Source organism: Eriocheir sinensis, chromosome 8, assembly GCF_024679095.1.
Source record: "Eriocheir sinensis breed Jianghai 21 chromosome 8, ASM2467909v1, whole genome shotgun sequence".
NCBI lineage: Eukaryota > Metazoa > Arthropoda > Malacostraca > Decapoda > Varunidae > Eriocheir > Eriocheir sinensis.
This window is the reverse complement of record NC_066516.1, coordinates 9,554,090-9,571,941: the sequence shown is the minus strand read 5'-3', so window position 1 is coordinate 9,571,941 and position 17,852 is coordinate 9,554,090. Positions and strand designations below refer to the sequence as shown.

Genomic DNA, 17,852 nt, shown 5'->3' with positions numbered 1-17,852 from the left:
CTCCTTAGCAGCCATGCATTCAAGTACAGTGGAACCTCTATATCTGAACACCTGACCCAATTTCCAAACAACTTTTTCAAGAAAAAGTTGCCCCTATAGTCAAACTTTGCTCCTATATCCAAATCAAAACAAAGGTGACACAGCGTGGCTGCATGGACGAACAATGCATAATGCTGTCAGTTTCTTTCCATGTGGTGAGTGGTAAACATACCTCGCTGAAGCTGCATGACTTTTCAAAAAAATTCTTTGTTATTTTAAGGTAGTTTTTATTTTATTTTTCAGGGAAAGTAAGCAATCATGGCACAAATAAAGAATGAAGTGGTAAAGTGCAGTTAAATTTTCCTTTATGGCATGTACTTATTGTTTTTACAGTTTCATTTATAGTTTTAGGCAGGGACATATGTTATAGTGGTTAAATTATCAATATTTTCACTTTTTTCAATACAGAGCACTTTTTGGGAGCTTGGAATGGATTAATCCAATTTATATTACATATCCTATTGGAAAAAATCAGCCATATATGAACAATTTGATATTCAAATGGCTTTCTGGGATGGATTGTTTGAATATGGATGTACCACTCTATCTGCAGGGATGGCTTGTTAGAAGTCCTTTTAAGTTCACTTGCAGGAACAAAATGCACAGAAGTCACATTGGAATCACATTAAGCTTTCTTATTTATGAGAAGCTACATTTAAAAAAAGTTAGCAAAGTGTTCACTTATGCTAGCAAAGACTGTGGGATCAACACAAGGAAGCCTAATGTCCCACAGGGCTGAAATTAAAATAACTTTAAAAGGTCAATAAGGCAAAAAATAGTTTTTTTTTTTTATTAAAAATCAGTGCCACTTGACTTGCTTATAAATATTTTTCAGTATGTTGATGAACACATAAATCTTTAAGCATTCAGGACATGCATGTCTATTTTTATTTTCATTTAATGTAAATATGAAGCTCTTAAATATGCTTTTCATGCATTTGGATTTTAATGCATTTGAAATGCATTTGACATACTGAATCATCATAGAAGTTAATACATTCTTTACTAGTCACCATAAAAGCAGTTTTCATATAAATGCATATACTAAAATACCTTCACTTCAACACTGGGGTTTTTATAGCAGCCCCAACACCATTAGCATGATGATGAAAAATTAGTAAGAATTTTATTTGGCTTTGAAACCACCTGAACTTCAACCTAAATCTCTTCAGGCTTTCTTTTCCAGACACTGACATGAGTATTACCAACTAGAGCAAGACGCTTACATCTTGGAACATAAAATGGTATGTTAGTCTCCTCCTCATAAGTCCATTCTTTTTCTAAGATTTTGTTCACTGTAGACCAGGTCAAGCATTCACCCTCACCTCCTAAAAGTTCTTCTGGGCCATTCAACCAATTGTAAACATCAGAAATAATCAACACCCCATTAGTTTCAGTGTAGTTTGCAATTGTTTCAAGGAATGTCTTTGGATCTTCCATATCTGTGATTGTATTAGATACAATAATACAGTTGAATTTACCACTTGTGTAGAAGAGAGCAGAGGCATCCTCATCCCAAAATACAACCCTCTCCCTCACAGCGGAATCAGGAACTCTGACTCGTATAAAAGATATATGATTGCCTCCTTCACTACTAAAGGGAGCTCCAAATTCTGCAAATTGTTTGAGTTGCTGTCCAGCTGCAATCATTGGGTAACTAATATCAGTGCCCACCACTTTCTGAAAGTGACTACTAAGGTGAAATGACAACCCTCCTGGCCCACAACCAACATCCAGCACACGCCCTCTGGGCACTCCATGCCTCTGGCACACTTCACTGCAAAAATGTGAGAGCCTTGAATGATAACCTTCTGCTTCCGGTGGTATTACTTCTTTTAGAAGAGGCAAATCTTTTAGATCACCATAATGATGAACCAACTGTCTCTGAACTTCCCTAGCATCATCATATTTTGCAACATACTGCTTCAATTTCTGTCTTGTTTCAAGGAACTTGTAAAGCGCCCACGCAGCAACACCCGTGGTTATAATTGCTGCAGCTGACACAGCCCCTACAGTTTTATCCATGACTTGTGGCCTGTAAAGAAAATACATGCTACATAATTCATGTGTCTTACTATGATTATTTTTTTGTCACTTTAATCTAACCAAACTAGTCATAAAATCCTTTCCCAATCAAGATTAATTTCTTGTGAGTTTTGTAACTTTTGTGACATGCAGAGGTTGAGTGAAGAAATAATGAAGTGAAATTCGGGCAATACATTAGGTGTTGATGAAACACACGTGAGAGAATGTGGTGTTGGGAAGTGTGAAAGTGATGTTGCAGAGAGGGTGCGGGAAGATGTAGAAGGGAAGGAGTAGTATGGACAGTACGTAATAGAAAAGGGAGAGAGGAGGAAGGGTACAAAGTATTGGCCTCCCTGCAAGTATGGGTGGGATTAAAATGTACAAACCAGATGGTGTGAGTTGAGGTTAATATGGATTACAGATAAAATAGGTATTGTGAGGAATGTTTGGGTGTGTGCATATGCCCCAGTTAACAAAATGGGAAATGTGATGTGATGTGATCATTTAATCATTATTATTGTTTTTGCAAATATGCAGGGCTTATACTCATGGGGTACTGGTGGTTCTGGGGATGATTAAGTAGATTTAAGTGGTTTACTTCATACATTACTCCTTTCTGAGTAAAATATAATGCCTTTTCACATGGAGATAGTAGACAGTGAATTTATTGCAGAAATTGCTGAGGAGCCCTGCTATTAGAACAAATAACAACTAAACAAATAACAAAACAAATAACAACAAATAACTGTGGCTGCCTTGACCCCTTCATCGGCCTTCTTGACCTTAGGGTTTAATTCACAAACTAATGAAACCACATGTTAAACTATCAGATAGTAACATATTGGTGCTGAATTAGTAACCTGGCCCTGCAATATGTGAACTTGTTGTTAACTTATAGTCGCAAAGGATAGTAAACTCTCACCAATATAAAAGGAAGCTATTGCAAAGTTTGCTCTGGAGTTTTTGTAGCTAGCTGTCTTCTATATGTGAGAAAGCATTCTCCTTTACCCAGAAACATTTTGTCTCTTGAAACATGCTACTCGTAATCATGATAACTTTTCAGTATATCACATGAAGTGCTGCGGTTGCTACTGCCACAGTCTAGTAAATTTACCTTTAGTTGATGTTACGTACTTCTTTAAATTTATTTGTCTACATCTTAAGCTTTTTGAATGTATGAATGATCAGAATATTGCCCTAGCTGACGGGGTCCAAAAGATGAGCCTCCAAAAGACGATATTTTGCTGCTCTATTATGGCTCCGGAACAGGACACATCCCTGAATCATGAAATAAAGGTGGAAGTAAAAAAAGTATTGATTAGGATAATGGGGGAGGTGAGTGGGGGATGAAGCCCCCCCATCATCAGGTTAGCTAAGTTTAGTTAGACTGATGAGAGCTCAAGGAGGGGCAAAGATCTCCCCCCCTGTAGGAGGTTGTTGGATTTATTTAACGGAAGAAAAATATCTTTTGGAGGCGCGGAGTGATTCTACACAATTACCTCTCAGTGTTTGATTGACTGATTTTATTTAGTAAGTGGTTACATTTTGTGACTGATAAGGCAAAACAGTGACAACATGCAAACTCATACAAGGATAACCCACTAAAGTTGTCCAACTTATTTCCTGTGGGGTCCCCATTTGTAGGCAAGACAGTAGTCTAAGTAGAGTAGGTAGCAGGTCCCAGTACAGTATTATAAAAGTTACAATATTATGCCACAAATACAATATACTTATATGATTAAAAATGTACAGACAACAAAATATACAGAAACGGGGCATGACTCACTAATCATTAAATCTAAAATACATAACTAAGGTTACTTTTAACTTTTATCCTAAGACCCTATAGCTACTGCTAGTAAAATACAAAATAATTTTGTTCTCTATTTCTTCCCTGGTCAGTTAGATGCTTTATCACAACAGCTTTAAACCTGGATATTGAATTTATACATTTGATATTATTGGGTAATGAGTTCCACTCTGATAGCTGTGCAAAAGAGTGTTTTGCTCCTCCTTGAACTCTTGGCTTACATTAATTATATTCACTTCTAGTAGTTCTAGCTGACTGGTCATTCATTCTTTGGAAGTTTTCACTGAGATAAGATGGTGCATTATTATTAAATATATTATAGGCCTGATTTAATTTCAGGTTTTTTACTCTGTCTTCTACGGTCAGCATTCACCTTTTCTAATTCTGTTCTTCCAATATGAGCTCTTTGTTCTAAACCTAAAATAAATCTAATGATCTTATTCTGTGAAGTTTGAAGCTGTTTCTTGTATTTTCTAATGTCCTGAATACCATGCTGTGCAGGCATAATAAATATGTGGCTGAATTAATGCTGAACATAGAAGTTTTTTAATATTTTGATCTAGGAACCTAGCTTGTCAATAGAAAAATTTCAACTTTCCATTTACTTTCATAAGTACTGTCTGTACCATGTACTTATATTTTATGACTGAATTCCTCCAAAGTCCCACATATTGCCATCCTGACTCAGGCTCCCTGCGTCTCCCCACTCATACATGGACTGTCTGGAGAGCCAATCGCGTTAGTATGATCATATGTTACGTACTAATTTCTATCAGGGGAGGGTTGACTGAATAACTCACCGTGTTCTGCCGCAGCGCCTTATCTCAGCCTGGCCACACCGACCCTCCCCGCCGCGGCCCCGCCCAGTGTTTACGTTACCCAAAGTCACAGAACACCCGCACCACCCGCCACAACAGCGGGAAGAACATTACTCAATTAACCCGGGAACGCAAACCTTCAGTTTTTGTCACACATACACAAACCTGGGGTGTAGCTAACCCCATTTTCGGATCGAGAAAAAACACGTTTCCTTTCAAACAATTGTATTTTTGAAAATTGAAATTAGCCTCCTTCCTCTTCATTTTGGTTGTTAAAGTTACTTGACTCACTAAATTCTTCTGGTCTAAAAAAAAATAATGGAAAAATACTGAAATTTCAAGTTTTCCCAAAAATTCGAGATAAAAATTCAAATTAAATAAAAAAAATTTCTTTAAAGAAACAGGTACCAAAAACACATACCTGGGGTGGTATGCACCCCAGCATATCATAAAGTGGGGTGTCATGCACATAGTACAAAAACACTAACGTGGGGCGTGCTGCACCGAAAAAAAGAATAACATCAACAACAGAAGGAGCACCAAACACACACGTGCACCACCTCCAAGAGCAACCTTCGGACTAACCCGGCAAGGATCGCTGAAGAGCTGTGAGCTAATGCAGGAGAATTGCCAATGTTTTTGAAATATATGAACACACATGCATTCTACATATATGGTAACTCGGATGCCGCACATGCCCTCCACAAGCTCATTGACCAATATGAGACGGAGATGAGCACCGCGACCACGCGCAGCTTAAACTTATGCAACTAATTATCATTTTTCTTTAATCCAAAAACCGGTGCTCTAGCATTCAACTCATTTTACTACATGTATATAGTTCAAGAAACATCCCATGGGACAATTAATTAAGCGTTTGTCGGGGATGTTAAGAATAGTGGATGTCTGGCAATCTTCAAGAAAGCGCTGAAAACTCACTTATTCACTAAATCCTACGACTTTACAAACATGAGGATTGAGGATAACTTTCGGTGCTAATATTGCTGTTATAATGTTGGCGGCCCTGTGGAGCGCTAATACGACGGCGGACCGGGGCCTGGAAACTCATGCATTAACGGTAAACGGTAAACGGTACTCAGTCCAGCATTGACCGAGGATCGATTCTGCTGGATGTGTCAGTGGGAAGTCCCTCACCTGTAAAGCCCGTCTCCATCCTGTTGTCCTCTTGCCTCACACGGGTGGAACCAAGGAGGCTACGTATATAGGCTAGTGTACATCAAATCTCAGCAGAACATCCTCTGGTGAGAGCTCCAACTCTAGTGTGGCAAATGGCTGTGTGTCCACCTCATAACTGTGCATGTCTCCTGCTGGTGCTGGCGGCCGTCACCATCACCGTCACCACAGGGCAGAGTGAGTAGCAAAGGTGCAGGTCGGTGAAGGTTCATCTGTTAGGGTCGGTCTCAGACGCTTCCACCTCTCAACATCAACTATTTCCAAAGGTCAAAGGGAGATCAAGCAGGTTTTCATGAGTGCTTTTTCACGATAACAGCATAGAAGAAGGGTCAAATTACCACCAGGATCATTAAAGAACCCCTGGAAATGTCGAAAACCTTCAAAAAGCGTGTGAAACATGTGTGCTGGGGCGCCGGAAGGTTTGATAGTATGTTGGGAAAGTCAAGCTAGACTACCACCTATATATGGTAGGCTACCCTATACCTATATACTACCTCCGGCATGACGAGAGCTGTAGTACATAGACCATAGAGTACCCAATCACAGTAGTTATCATTGGCAGTGCAGACAAGGTAATTGTAAAGGAATTGGAAGACGAACCTTATCAAAATCCAAACACTTTCACCGCATTTGGCTCGCCATGCACGCGGGCTAACTTACATAATGTCAAAATATATATATTTTTTCTAGGCTGGCTTAATTCACACCAAACGAGTCGAGTCGAGTCGAGTGTTCAGAGTCATTTGACTCGAGTCAGATTGACTCATTTCCACTCACAGTGAGAGTCAAGAAGAGTCACATTTATCAGTATCCTGTCATAATTATGCCAGGGAGTATGGACACACATTCTCTCCCTGTCCTACATGCTTTGTTGTGGATTCGGCGCCGAAGAAGAAGAGGAGCAGAGTATGTGTGCATGAACACAACACCAAGAGACCCAAATTTGATGCTTATAGTCATCTGTAGACTGTTTCCTGATCTAAATAATCATAATTTTATTATTCAGTTATTAGTCTTCAGTTATTATTAGTTTTATTCTTATTTGTCACACCACATTGAGTCATGGGTAGTTATTTTTCCTTAGTACAAGTTCCCTAATCATCATAGTTTACATACTTCATCTCCTGGGTTCTATTACGTCATTATCTTTCCCCGCTGTTATGTCTGCCGAGACCCGAACCTCATATAGAGCAGGGCACTCCCGAAAAAAAGATATCAAATCCTCAAGCTGCATACTGCACAGTGGACTCGCGATGACTCACGAAAAAAATGGGTCTGGCCACATGCGTGACTCGACTCAACGCTACTCGACATGACTCGACTCGACTCGACTCCCCTGATGTGCATGGCTCCTGCAAAATTCCTTAGAAAATTATGTTCCCTTGACTGGCGAGTCATGTAGAGTCAAGACTCTGTGACTCGACTTGACTCGACTCGACTCGACTCGTTTAGTGTGAATACAGCCTTAGTATTTCATGGATGTTTTCAATGGCAGCCATACATTATTATGCAACAATGCTAGCCTCCATCGCAGCTACAGAAGAAATGCATTGCCGAAGTTCCATAGGTATTTCATAGAGCTTTTATTATACTGAGGCAGAGGATGGCGCACTGCACGCTGAACTTACTGGCTGCCCTTATAAAGAGTGGACGGGGTCATGCTCACCGTTTTACCCAATTTTTTTTTTTTCAACAGGTTATGATATTGATGTACATTAACTGTGTTATGTTAGATTGGGCTGAAACAGACACGTTGAAGTTTTACTCGGGTATCCTATACACATTTCCGTTAGGCCAGTGGTGTTATTATTATTTTTTTCTTAGCTAAGCGTAAATTACATAACTGAGTCCTGTGTGTATGTCAAGAATAGCTACACCTCCCAGCACCTTCCCTTCGCACCCCTCTCAGCTTTCTCCTCGCCTCGTACCCCTCCATATTCTTACCCTTCTCCCCACCACCCATCCCTTCACATGCTACCCCAACGTAGAGGGGCTAATCACACTGACGAGATTTCTTGATGTATAAATAAACACCCACACTGGCAGACGATAGAGTTATATTTTTAACCAAACAGTTTCGGTGGACACTGCCACCATCTTCCTTTACACCACTGAAGATGATGGCAGTGTCCACCGAAATTGTTTGGTTAAAAATATAACTCTATCGTCTGCCACTGTGGGTTTTTATTTATGCTACCCCACCCCTTCTCCCCACTATCCATCCAATGCCATCCCATCCCTCTCCATGAGCTTATCGCAGTACCTTCTCATTATTCAAACCCTCTCTCCCTGCATTCCTTCTCAACTGTCTCCTCACCACCCTCCCCTCAATTTCTTATCGCCCATCTGTCTGTCTCCTTCCCAAACATGCTAGCAGACATGAAGACAGAGTAATATTAGGTGTCCAGAGAGAAAGCCGGATAATTCAGTGCGAGAAAAGGATAAAATGTGGTTGGTGTGTGATGGCAGTGAAGGGAGACCAGTGAGGAAAAGGTGAATGTGAAAAAGAAGCCGTATAAGTAAAGGTGAAGAGTGAATAATGCGAGAGATGTATAATCAGTGTATCCTGCCAGTCTTAGCATTGGTTAAAAATACTTGGCGCCTCGAAATATTTATAGGGAAGCGAAGAATCGTACCATCTGTCTCATTGAAGTCTATTATTAGTTCGCCGTGCACGAAGTAAGGTTAGATACGATGAGGTTCTCCCCATCACCCTTTTATCGCAACATCTCCCCACCACACCTCCCTTCCCACTACCCTCCTCACACCCCTCCCCAGCCTTCTTCCCTTCCCAGGCCCCTCCTTACCACACCTTCTCCTCCACATCTCCCTTCCCATCACCCTCCCTATCACAGCATGTTCCTCCACAACACCTCCCTTCCCCTCCCCCTCACTATCACAGCTCCTCTCCAGCACACCTCTATTCCCACATCCCTCTCTATTATACAATCTCCCCCCTACACCTCCCTTCCCATCCCCCTCCTTATTACAGCATCTCCCCCACCACGCCTCCCTTCCCACATCCCTACTTCTTACAGCCACACCCCCTCCTTCTCACACATCTCCCCGCCGTCTGTCCCTCCACGCGCCTCCACCACTTCACATCCCCCTACAGACTCAGCGATAGTGTTTCCGGGGGTGAGGGAAGAAGATTGCACCGTCGGACGCTGCCTCCCCGCCGACGAGTGTCATCTCAGTCTTTCGGTGGCCAAGATATGTGGCCTCCAGGACCAGACCCTCTACGTTTGTTGCCCCGCCAAGCCGCAAGGTGAGGGAGTGTGTTTCAGCGCTGCCTATTATTTGGATATTACTATGATTATTTTTGTGACTGTGTAAATATAGTAAATGTTTTTTGGGAAGCTGTTTCATGACTCTACTCCATTTCAGTTAAATATCATTGTGTGTGTGTGTGTGTGTGTGTGTGTGTGTGTGTGTGTGTGTGTGTGTGTGTGTGTGTGTGTGTGTGTGTGTGTTTTGAGAGTGCGTTTTTTTGTGTGTGTATTATTCCAGTAAAAAGTGATCGTATCTCTAGCGCATTTTTACCCATCACAGAACCAGAGAATACTTCAGGATCGAATACCGTCTCGTCCCCTGTCATTGATTTCGGTGAGTTTCTCTAGTTTATACAAATGAAAATCTCTCTCTCTCTCTCTCTCTCTCTCTCTCTCTCTCTCTCTCTCTCTCTCTCTCTCTCTCTCTCTCTCTCTCTCTCTCTCTCTCTCTCTCTCTCACACACACACACACACACACACACACACACACTTACCTTTCAAATTCCGACACATTGTTGCTTCCTATTCCATCTTTTATCGATGTTTTCATACTAATTACTCTTCTGAACTGGGTAGCTGTATGCCCCTACCCCTTCTGCAGTTTCGTTGCACAAGATCTTCTACTCCAGCTTATCTCTTATATGTCCGAATTCCAAAAGCAAGAGTAAGTCAGCATCTTCATTCATGGTAAACTCTGACACAGCCTTTCTTCGTTGCTCTTTTCTCCTTCCCAAGACATGAATGTTTTCGAAAGGGGAGGATGAGGACATGCCCCCACAGTATTCAGAGTAATTTTGAATATAACAATAGTGGTGGTACGAAGAGGAACTCTTGTCATCTCCCCCAGAATGTGGGCACCTGGCGAGTCGTTCCCCTCCGCCTGACCATCCTCGGGCGGCGCGGTCTCTTGGTGGCGTGGCTGTCTCGCCCACCACTTCTTGGCCCTGGGTGGTAGGTACTCACGTCCGATGCTCATTGTCTGTGGCCTGAAAGTAATTTTTCTTAACTTATGATGCAAACACTTCCAGGGAGACTGAAATCAACTTAAAGGGCTGGTAGAACATTGCCTCTATCATGGCAAACAATAAATGATGATGGTAAATAGGTAGAGGTTGTGGTGTTGAGGGTTACGGCAGTAGCTGTATCCTGATGGTGCCGAATGAAGGCAGTTATAGCGGTCTGGATAACAGTGGGCAGTGATGGTGGCTATAGTGGAGAGAATAACGGAGTGGGCGGCTGCTCCATAACGTAGCAGTAACATGTACATTTGTGTTGCAGGCACTGGTGGGGATTCGTGACGAGAACGGCCAGAACGCACAGTGGCGTTGCGTGGGCAGTCTTGTTCACCCCCAGTGGGTGCTCACTGCCCTCCACTGCTTCTTCAGCGAGTAAGCATGAAACACACACACACACACACACACACACACACACACACACACACACACACACACACACACACACACACACACACACACACACACACACACACACACACACACACACACACACACACACACACACACACACACTCTCTCTCTCTCTCTCTCTCTCTCTCTCTCTCTCTCTCTCTCTCTCTCTCTCTCTCTCTCTCTCTCTCTCTCTCTCTCTCATCTAATGTAGGATATTTTACCCGTCTACCTTTTATTTATTTAAATGTCCAGCTTTATTGCTTCTTTTTATGTATTTATTCAAAATAGCAAGGTTTTCTGTAAGTGCGCATACTTCATGTCATCTTCAGTGAGATATACGTTTTAATCCTTACAAGCAGACTACGAGTCATCTACAAATGTGCATATGCACACGCCAAAGAGTTGCTGAGCCACTACACTCATGAAAAGCTCTTTCTTTCTCGCGCTGCCATGCCACAAGGTCTCTGCATGGCAAGCAGCACCACTCCTGAACAGAGTGGCTGTGGTCGTTCGGCGAGGGGTGACTTGTACACCAACATAACAAGGGAAACATTTTCATATTACCCGCCATTGTATCCTTTTCCCTTGTGATATAGTTGAACGCAAGTACTGCCTCATGAAAGTGCTCACGCTCTCCCAACACGAAGGGTTAACGCATGGAGGGGTGATTGACTATTCCTTCACAATCTTTGACTCGTGGACGAACGCTTGACGATCACCCCTTGCAAGATCACTCGTATTTTCCCTATTCTTCTCCATCTTTCTGAGCGTCTGAGTAATGCTTTGAAGCTTTTACCCACAGACCAGGCAAAGCCATCCCTGAGTCTTTAGTCCGTATTCTTAAACTTATCGGCGCCTCTGTTCGCCTGTTTGAAGAGCCTATCGTAGAAGTTCATGGGATTTCAGTGGACTGTTTAGTGATCCTGGCGATAATTTTACTCAACTTCCACACCTTGAACTGGAAAAGCACCCAAGAAAACCCGGTTAACCTTCTCTATAGTCTCGGAAAGTAGTCGTAATGGGAATCTGATACGTTTAAAAATATGAACTAAATGTATTCCCTTTCAGATTATTCAACGTGGTCCGTCTGGATGAGCACGATTTCTCTGACCCTGACGACGGGGCTCTCCACCATGACATCGAGATCGCCGATGTCGTGTTCCATCCCAATCATGTGAACAGCGAGAACTATAACGACCTGGCCCTCCTCAGGCTGGCCCACCCGGTGCCTCCTAGGGTGTGTTGACGAAGGAGGGGGCGAGGGAGAGAGAGAGAGAGAGTGTGTGTGTGTGTGTGTGTGTGAAACCTCCATCCTTTCCCCGTGAACAGGACACAATCATGCCCGTCTGCCTGCCCTGGGGAAGTGAGATGCTACGGGACTTGATCGGCCGGGACCTCACCTACACCGGATGGGGCGACACGCAGTTCGGTGAGTATTTACCCACATGCACATGCTGAATCCACACACCACATGCACTACACGCAACCCTCTCCCACGCCTCCTACCGCCACACACCACAGGCTCCACATGCGTCCCTTGTCACACGCACCCCGTACCACCTACTGATCCTCACAGCCCCGCCTCTGTTCCCCACATGCCACATGGACATGCAGTCACACACCTCAGACTTGATATGCAGCCCACACACATCCATAGCACCTACAGCCTCTCAAACCCACTCTGCACAACATGCACACTACATTTCCCAATCTCACACCACAACCACCGCACACACCTCAGGTACACAACGTAGTCCAAGATAATGTCTGTCTTTTTGTAAAGAAGAAAAGTAAGCCCGAAGTAAGCTTCCCCTTAGACCAGCCTAACATATACGTACATCCCCCCAGGCGGCATGCGGAGTCCGGTGCTGATGGAGTTGAACATGACTCTGTTCCCATCGCAGACGTGCGACGAGTCGTACAGCACCCTGCTGAGTTACATCAACTACCCTCGAGGCATCGACGATTCCTTCCTCTGTCTGGGCCACCCGGACGGAGGTAAGTCCGCTTGTCAGGTGAGCTGCTGTGTGTCTGCCCCACCACCATTGTTTTATCTTTGTAGGAAATCCTTGATACATGAAATGATGATTATTAACGTATACTCCTCGGGTTAAGATGGATATGAAGAAACAGCTGAAATTAACAAGCAGTACATAAGAGGAAAAAACAGATTAAGGCTGGCATTACTGTACACATTTTCTTCGCTCGTTGCTTGCCAAGCGTCGATTTTTTGCTGATCAAATGGTCTATCTCGCTTGTGCTCTTCGTCTAGACGGGGATCAGCTCGTAGGATGATCAGCAAATGGCTCAGACGTAAGCAAGAAAGATGGCCGTCCCCAACCAATGTACTTCTCTGGAATCTTCCCCAGAGAGTTCTTCTCAACGATTATGTAAAATTTCTTAATTTTATATTCATTAATCGAAAGGTCGAAGGTTGACTCATTCAGGGCTAGGGTCTGCTTTGTAGGAATACTCGGTGAGAGTGGCAGCGTGGATACAGGAGGAAAAAGTGGTCTCTGGTCTTCTCGGCGTCCCTGTACCACGGACAATGCGGGGCGAATGAGGCGCTAGGTGGTGCAGGCGTGCGGAGAGCTTGCTTGCTTGCTTTTAAGATTTACCCTTGAAAAGGGGACAGGGCCTTTGAACAAAGGCGGCCCTGTAAGAGGAGAGCGTCGTGTGGCCCAGACGGTGGCTGATAAGGGCGACGTCCAGGACTCGGGATGCTTATGGTTTATTTTTATATAGAGGCTGGTCGATAAATGGGTACCTGTGGAAACCTGGGAAAGGTAAACTGCGGCAATCCTGGGGTTCACAGTGTCCCGTGTCCCGCGTTAATTGGTTCTTAATTCCCACCACAGGCTCAAAGGGCTAATACAATGGGGACGAACACTGTAGCAGAGCGCAGACATAGCGTATGCACCCAAATTTACCTTTAAGTGGAGGACTTGTGACATGTGCACCTGACATCTCTTTGGCCATCGGCGCATACACACAACGCCATCTCTAGATATTCTAGCGTTTCAAAATATTCTGCTACATTGGATCCATCTTGCTAACTTAACCGAGACCTATGACGTCCCATTTGATATTATTCAGTTCTAGCAATACAGTCAAGTTACTTTCATTGGACAGATTCATATATATATATATATATATATATATATATATATATATATATATATATATATATATATATATATATATATATATATATATATATATATATATATATATATATATATATATATATATATATATATATATATATATATATATATATATATATATATATATATATATATATATATATATTATATCATTGTGCGTTGCCAGGGTCAATTTCCAAAGTCGGCCTGATTCTACCCAGAGACTGTAAGCATCCTCTGCTCTGGTGCAGGCGTCTACCGCCTTAACTAGTTGCTCCAATGCCCTGTAGGGGACTGAGTGTTGTAGTATAGTAGAGGCGAGTATGTAACCAACACCAACAGTCGGTGAACAGTGACTAGGAAATATGATTTTCCTTTTAGAGCAAGTGAGTCTTGTTTACCTCGATCATGCCCCTTTGACCTGCATCTCACCTCACCCTTCTGCTCGGATGTCTGCAGGGTGACTCCGGTGGGCCGCTGGTGTACAAGGAGGGTGGAGTGTATCTGCTGGCGGGCGCTATCTCCCGCGGACATGGCTGCGGACACCCACTTTACCCCGGCGTTCACACCAACCTGCGGCAGCGGGAACACATGCAGTGGATCAAGGACACCATCTGGCCCCAGGCGCAGGACGGAGCGACAACGACAGCGGCGCCTGCCAGGCGATAAGAAGGATGCAGTGATATACTTATCTGCCTACGGCTACACACACACACACACACACACACACACACACACACACACACACACAAACACACATTTTAATAACTGGGTAGTTACTCAAGGTAATTATTCTAATAAACTTGACTTACGCCTCGAGCTCACAATTTGATCAACTCTAGTATTTTCTGCCAGCCACGCGGTGCAATCAACTATTTCAAGAGCTCCTTGATTGTGGCAAGATATGTTGCCATATTAGGCTTTAAATTGTGGTTACATATATTTTATTACAATTTTGTATTTATTTATAAATTTCTTTGATTATTCACTTATTGTGTGTAGTTATTTAATCTGTAATTAAGAATTAAAAATCTTTACCTCCACAGTCCAGTATATGTCATAAGAAGCGGTCAAAGGATTCTGGTCAGGGAGGCCGCTCCCCCCCCCCCCCACACACACACCGTGACTGTTTTTTGCCTAGAACACAGGCCACAAGGGTCAGAGGGTCAAATTTGCCTCACAGGAATAGGGTCACTGATGATGATGATGATTATAATTGTGTTCAATGCATGATGAATAATTTCATTAATTGTTCATCTGCGTGTCGCCATCATCGACTTTTTCAATCAATAGTCTACTGCAGGACAAAGGTCTTTCCGAACGTTCTCCACCTCGCTCTGTCTGTTATTATGCGTCATCCTGCTCGGGAAAATGCTCTCATTCATCACTCCATTCTCTGTCTGCCATGACGCCTATATTTTCTGAGTTGCCACTCGGTTATTTTGGTTGTCCATCTGTTAGGGTTCTTCCTACTCTTTCGTTAATGATGAATAATTCCTTTTCATTCTCTTGCAGATTTTCACTAATATATATATATATATATATATATATATATATATATATATATATATATATATATATATATATATATATATATATATATATATATATAAAACCCCAATGCATTCTGGCTAAAAATCTTGCAAACAGGGTACTCGGTTTCATCTCAAGGAGCGTAAGCAATAGGAGGGTTGAGGTTATCCTCAAACTTTACTTAGCTCTAGTTAGACCTCACCTTGATTACGCGGTCCAGTTCTGGTCACCCTACTATAGAATGGATATCAAGATGTTAGAATCTGTACAGAGAAGGATGACAAAAATGATTCAGGGTGTGAGAAACTTGCCCTATGAGGATAGACTAAAGCATTTAAATCTACACTCTCTAGAAAGGCGAAGGTTGCGAGTAGACCTTATCGATGTCTATAAATGGATGAAGGGCTTTAATAAAGGGAATGTCAATAGGGTTCTGGTAGTAAAAGAACCAGGTAGGACACGTAGCAATGGTCTCAAGTTAGACAAATTCAGATTCAGCAAAGACACAGGCAATAACTGGTTCACAAATAGAGTGGTGGATGAATGGAACAGGCTTGACAGTCATTTTGTGGGTGCAAGTACCATAGATACATTCGAGAAGAGGTTAGATAAGTTCATGGATAGTGAGGTAAGGCGGGGTTAGGATAACAGGAGCTGCCTTGTATAGGCCAACCGGCCTCTTGAAGACTCCTTACGTTTATATGTTCTTATGTTCTTATTTATATATATATATATATATATATATATATATATATATATATATATATATATATATATATATATATGTGTGTGTGTGTGTGTGTGTGTGTGTGTGTGTGTGTGTGTGTGTGTGTATATATATATATATATATATATATATATATATATATATATATATATATATATATATATATATATATATATATATATATATATATATATATATATATATCTATATATATATATATATATATATATATATATATATATATATATATATATATATATATATATATATATACATATACATATACATATACATATATATATATGTATATATATATATGTATATGTATATGTATATGTATATATATATATATATATATATATATATATACATATATATATATGTATATATATTTATATATATATATTTATATATATATGTATATATATATGTATATATGTGTGTGTGTGTGTGTGTGTGTGTGTGTGTGTGTGTGTGTGTGGGGGTGTGTGTGTGTGTGTGTGTGTGTGTGTGTGTGGGGTGTGTGTGTGTGTGTGTGTGTGTGTGTGTGTGTGTGTGTGTGTGTGTAACTCACTACGGCCTGATCACGAGTTGGACTCGTAATCGCCAGCAGGTACCTTCCCGACATGAGCAAGTGCTCTTTATCGTCGATCTATGGGTACTTTGTGTGTGTGTATGCGTGTGTGTGTGTGTTTGTGTGTGTGTGTGTGTATGACAAGGAACGAAGGAGACAGCGATGGTGTGAATGTTCTGAGCGTAATGAAATAGAGTGGTGAGGCTAATGTGTGAAAGTCGTCGAAGGGAGGGCAAACACCGCACACTGGGCAACACTAATGAGACTTCATTGTAAAAATCATTTATTAAATTTTGATGGAGTTGGGAAGCTGAGGTCTGTCTGTGAACTGTGTGTGGTCCAGGCCCTAGAGTTTACCTTCAATGTAATGCCCGGATTCGTTAATTAATGCAAGAGTTCGTTCTCTTTTTTAACGTTAAACAGGAAACGCTTCGTATCGTATTTTCCTTTTTACACTTTTTTATATCTCTATAGTAAGTTGAGCGTCTTTCTTCGCTTTTCCTTGTGAGCGCTGAAAGCAGAATGAGCACGTTTGTTTATGAATTCATGAACTTATTGACAACAGGAAAGTGCGACTCAAGCAAACACGAATTGCATGCATGGGGAGAAACGGACGAGTTCCTTGCACATAGACCTCTCAAAGGAGCAGCAGTAGGTGAAGGGCATCGCCCTGCAAACACCACTAAACAACGTGCAGCAGCAGCTAATGCTAAATCACCATTCTCATGAGTTAGAAAATGAGACGTAATTTCACATTCTCGGCGGGAGACCAAGCTGGATAATCCTCTGGGGCAGACTGGACAGACCTAGGGCGTCTAGTGGTCAGCAGAGGAACACTGAAAGAACTCATTACCTTTTCCCTCCCTTTCTTCCGAGTGGGAACGTGGGGACACTACTGGCCGTTTTGCCAAATGCGGGCGGACACACACACACACACACACACACACACACACACACACACACATCTGAAAAAAAGCCCATCAAATTTTTCATCCTCATCAGTTATAATGTTATGTCCGAAACAATGTTCACACCCCAAGCTGAAAATACATACAACCATTTCGCTACTGGGCTAACAAATCAAGCGATGACCTTAGGACGAAGACAAACTCCGAACGCTTACATAAAACTCGGGCAAAAAAGAGTGCGTGTATCGGGCCGTCAGCCGCAGCACAACTCAGGTCTCGAGGGGGTAGAGTCTAACCCAGGAGATGAGGCTACCCTTTTACCCTTCCTCCCTCCCTTCCTCCGCAACTCCCTTCCTGACGCCGGCCGGAGGGAGAGTGAGGACAGTATTCGTAGGGT

General features: G+C 42.2%; 2 protein-coding genes across 4 annotated transcripts; one reads left to right on the top strand and one right to left on the bottom strand.

Moving 5' to 3' along the window:
• Positions 1 to 896: 896 nt before the first annotated feature.
• Positions 897 to 5,995, bottom strand: LOC126995475 (uncharacterized). 2 transcript variants are annotated; one of them, XM_050855055.1, is made up of 2 exons: positions 5,848 to 5,995; positions 897 to 2,074 (listed from the first exon to the last, which is right to left on the bottom strand). In XM_050855055.1, exon 2 carries the CDS (start codon positions 2,062 to 2,064, stop codon positions 1,198 to 1,200), a length of 867 nt encoding a protein of 288 aa, XP_050711012.1. In that variant the 5' UTR covers positions 2,065 to 2,074; positions 5,848 to 5,995; the 3' UTR covers positions 897 to 1,197. The 2 variants fall into 2 exon arrangements, with proteins under 2 accessions (XP_050711012.1, XP_050711011.1); XM_050855054.1 differs by lacking the exon at positions 5,848 to 5,995 and adding an exon at positions 4,675 to 4,808.
• LOC126995473 (venom protease-like) lies at positions 5,921 to 14,756 on the top strand. Of its 2 annotated transcripts, none has more exons than XM_050855051.1 (9): positions 5,921 to 6,063; positions 9,002 to 9,154; positions 9,439 to 9,492; positions 10,006 to 10,109; positions 10,437 to 10,546; positions 11,636 to 11,804; positions 11,897 to 11,996; positions 12,416 to 12,582; positions 14,173 to 14,756. In XM_050855051.1, exons 1-9 carry the CDS (start codon positions 5,982 to 5,984, stop codon positions 14,380 to 14,382), a joined length of 1,149 nt encoding a protein of 382 aa, XP_050711008.1. In that variant the 5' UTR covers positions 5,921 to 5,981; the 3' UTR covers positions 14,383 to 14,756. The 2 variants fall into 2 exon arrangements, with proteins under 2 accessions (XP_050711008.1, XP_050711009.1); XM_050855052.1 differs by having other exon boundaries at positions 12,416 to 12,565; positions 14,173 to 14,320.
• Positions 14,757 to 17,852: the final 3,096 nt, after the last annotated feature.

Bases quoted from the DNA above. Each gene is read 5' to 3' on its own strand.
- LOC126995475 (XM_050855055.1), bottom strand. From the start codon at position 2,064: ATGGATAAAACTGTAGGGGCTGTGTCAGCTGCAGCAATTATAACCACG.
- LOC126995473 (XM_050855051.1), top strand. From the start codon at position 5,982: ATGGCTGTGTGTCCACCTCATAACTGTGCATGTCTCCTGCTGGTGCTG. The intron at 10,547-11,635 runs GTAAGCATGAAA...ATTCCCTTTCAG, and splicing joins CTCCACTGCTTCTTCAGCGA to ATTATTCAACGTGGTCCGTC. The intron at 11,997-12,415 runs GTGAGTATTTAC...ACATCCCCCCAG, and splicing joins ATGGGGCGACACGCAGTTCG to GCGGCATGCGGAGTCCGGTG.